We start from the raw sequence: 3,694 nt of genomic DNA, 5'->3' as shown, positions 1-3,694 counted from the left end.
GAAATGACTGAGAGCTGTCAATCATGGATGAGTGTCCAGTCCTGACAGTTTCCTTTATCTATAGAAATATGTAATGGGAGTGGTTTCAGAGTGGGGGCTGTGGATTCGTGACCTGTTTGCCCTTTGGAGGAGCCTTTGGAGCATTCTGGTGTTTTGAATTAGGAAATACTCTCTATGATTTTTAAACTTAAGAAGCCATGTGAGGAAAATGAGTACAAACTTGAAAATGATAAATTTGAGACAAGTATAAACTGGAAATGACCACAGGAAACCAGAATCTGGTGGTTGGGCAGAGTTCTTGCTCAGGAAGCCTGTCCACCTCACGTTGTTGGGGACCTTCGTCTTTTAATGGTGTCCAGTTTCTGTGTGTATGTGGTCAATCATCAGTTTATTGCTGATTACGCAGCATCTTTATATTCCTGGTAGCCCCTTTTGATCTGTTTGTATGTGTGTATGTGGTCAATCATCAGTTTATCGCTGATTACGCAGCATCTTTGTATTCCTGGTAGCCCCTTTTGATCTGTTTGTATGTGTGTATGTGGTCATTTCATCAGTTTATTGCTGATTACGCAGCATCTTTATATTCCTGGTACCCCCTTTTGATCTATTTGTTCCATTCAGTTATTTCTCTCTGCTTCCTCCAGTTCATTAGCTCTAGTAACCTTCCTTTGGTAACTTCAGGACCAGGTGGTGGTTAGTATTAGCATGTATAGTGTTCACACATGCATATACCCACGTACATACACATTTTGTTTAGAATTTTTAGAGCTGATATTTCACATTTGGTAAGTTGTTACAGAAATTGAATGATAGTGAATTGTTGGTTTCAGAGACCTAGAGCCAGACTTCATCATTACCCATGGCCTGTCTGTTTTCTATTGTAGTGTTAGGTAGCTCCCTCTGCTCTGCTGTGCCCTCTTGCTGAGCAGTGGCATTTGTAGTGACTATAACATACATCTCTGTCCACAGATTGAAAAAATGAAAATGAGTATTGTTAAAAATTTAGGCAATTCCAAAACTCTCAATATAAAGTAAATAACCAAAGTTGACTGCTTAAAAATAGTCATCACCAAGAATTCAATTCTAAAGAATATACACCTCACTTTTTCCAGACCTATCTTTACACATTTAGCTATCCACTGAAAATGCTTTTTTGTGTCCACCTAATTATCCTCCACGTGCTTGTGGAGCAGCTTCCGGGTTAGTTCTGTGCAGAACTTCATGATGATAGAGTACACTCACCCGGTGTTGATTAGCTGTCGCCTCCATTTCGTCATTTGAAGTGTTGGTCCCTGTCTGCTGTCAGTGCTCACAAGTATGGGTGTTCATTTATGTCAGCAGCACACTCAGTTTAAGAGTCACGGGTGCAGTTTGCTGCTCTTCGGGAAGGAGTGTGCCCTCTTCAGGGTTATGGAGGGTAGAAAAGGTGGCCCACAGTTCAAGCTCTTTGCTGTTTTACTTACACCCATACTCACTTTTGCTTTGTGTCTGCTAAAGCCCTTCTTTTCTGCCTGGCTTTGGAGACTTCCCATTGCTCTCACGAGTATGCACAAGCAGTAAGTGGGGTGTAGGGGTTGTCACTTCGTATCTGTAGGATGCCTGGTTTCTGTTACTGTTGGACAATAGCGGTCTAACTATGAGCCTTTTCTCTCCCATAGCTTCTGCGCCATGGCATTGGGCTTTCCACGTCCTCTGATAGTGAAATGATTACCCAGTTACTTGCTTACACTCCTCCCCAGGAACGAGACGATACCCCAGACTGGGTCGCAAGGTAACTAACTGTATAACTAGCTGATGACTGCAGCTCTGGCTACGAGAGCTTAACTTGTACAATGTGTTAACAGCCAGGTTGATTCATTCAGTTACTTGTGATTCCAGAATTAAGAACCTAATGAAGGAAGCGCCCACTGCATACTCTCTGCTCATAATGCACAGGGATGTCATTTATGCAGTGCGTGATCCATACGGAAATCGTCCTCTCTGCATTGGTCGTCTTATTCCAGCTTCTGATATGAATGGCAAAGGTAATGAGCTTCAGTAGGATTCGATATTAATAATCTTTTCAAAATCATTGCTTCTATTGGCAAGATTTCTCCTTTCTCCCTTTTTCTTCTATGAGCTCCCAAAATCTGTGGTTACAGGAAGCAAGGGAGGAAAGAAAACACAGTATCTTTATTTCCTTTATGTTTTAAGTTTATGTTAGTGTGTATAATATTGTATGTAGGTGTGTGCCCCTATGCCGTTTCTGTGTCGAGATCTGGTGTCATCCTTTATCACTCACTGTCTACCTGTTCCTGTGAGGCAGGGTCTCTGCACTTGGAGGTTGCTTGCAGCCTACCTTAGCTGGAGTTACAGGGATGTGCAGGATGCCAGGCTCATTATGTGGGTGCTGGGATGGGAACTCCGGTCCTCATGATTTCGCAGCAAGCTTTCTAGCCCTAGCTATTGATGTCTTTTAAAGATGTGTGCATGGGGTAGAGGCATACACATGTATGTATGCATGCAGGAGTGCTTGCCTGTGCGTGTGTTGAGGGAGGCCAGAGCTCAACTTCCATTATCGTCTTCCCTTGCTTTCTGCTTTACTTTTTGAGATGGGATCTCACTGAAACCTGAGCTCACTGTTTTCAGGAGGGTGGCTGGCAGTGAGTTCTCTGGGTCTCTCCCAGAGGTGGTTTTCCATGTGACCACTGGCATGCTCAGCCTTAAGGAGTCACTGGGATCCAAATTCAGCTCCTCGTGTTCACATAGCAAACACTTCACTCACTGAACCACCTCGCTGGCTTGCTCGTTGTTTAGTTTTAAAGTGTATTTCCCAGGCCGTGTCTGACTCCTCTTGTATTTAATACTGTATTCCTATTTTTTTTTTCAGAATTGCCAGTTCATATTTTTGCCTAACTATCTTTTTATTTCTGCAGTGATTTTTCTTTGTGACATATTGTCTGTGTTATTCGAACCATCTCATAATGCTATTAGGAATCTTGGATTATTTATTAGATCATACTGGAACCAGCTGCTTTTATTGTGATGCTAATAATACCTTTTATATATTTGATGTTTAACGATTCTCATGAAGTTGTTTCCTTTTTTTAAAGCTCTTTTTTAAAAGTTACTTTACAATTTTGTGTTTGAATCCACACAAAGAGCAGTGGCATGGTGGGGGCAGGGGGGTCAGAGGACCTCCTGCTCAAGCTTGGGATTCCTTTCCCCACTGCCACGTGGCTCCCAGGATTGATCTCAGTTGTGAGATGTGGAAAAAAATCACCCTTGACCTGTGAGCCGTGTCATTCGCCTGAAAACCTCTTTTAAAAAATTTCCTTGTGGGGACTGGGAGTGTAATTGTTTAATATAGTGCTTGCCTGGGATGTGCAAGACTCTGTTTGGGCTTCTATTCTGGGGGCGCCATACTAAAAGCAAATAGAAAACAGAGATGTTCCTGTACCCAGTGACTGAAATGATTGTCTTGTGGTTTCTAGAGAAGAAATCTTCAGAGAGTGCAGGATGGGTGGTGTCTTCCGAGTCGGGCAACTTTCTCTCTATTGGCGCAAGGTAAGTTGTATCCTATTTATTATTTCATATTGTTTTTACATCATGAGGACATTTTTCTGCCAAATTTGATAATACATGCTTGTAGTCTTGGCTTCCAAAAGCCTCAGGCAGTAAAGAGAACCTGAATTCTATATATGGCCACCCTGTC

General features: G+C 42.4%; 1 protein-coding gene across 1 annotated transcript; it reads left to right on the top strand.

Annotated features, from left to right (window-relative positions):
• Positions 1-1,662: 1,662 nt before the first annotated feature.
• On the top strand, positions 1,663-3,607 carry LOC101993042 (amidophosphoribosyltransferase-like). The gene is made up of 3 exons (XM_005372350.3): positions 1,663-1,771; positions 1,879-2,024; positions 3,474-3,607. The coding sequence occupies exons 1-3, from the start codon at positions 1,704-1,706 to the stop codon at positions 3,548-3,550; spliced, it is 291 nt and encodes a 96-aa protein (XP_005372407.3). The 5' UTR covers positions 1,663-1,703; the 3' UTR covers positions 3,551-3,607.
• The last annotated feature ends 87 nt before the right edge of the window (positions 3,608-3,694 follow it).

This window comes from Microtus ochrogaster, unplaced genomic scaffold (genome assembly GCF_000317375.1).
Source record: "Microtus ochrogaster isolate Prairie Vole_2 unplaced genomic scaffold, MicOch1.0 UNK2267, whole genome shotgun sequence".
Lineage (NCBI taxonomy): Eukaryota > Metazoa > Chordata > Mammalia > Rodentia > Cricetidae > Microtus > Microtus ochrogaster.
The sequence above is the reverse complement of the archived record's forward strand: the minus strand, read 5'-3'. Positions and strand labels throughout refer to the sequence as shown.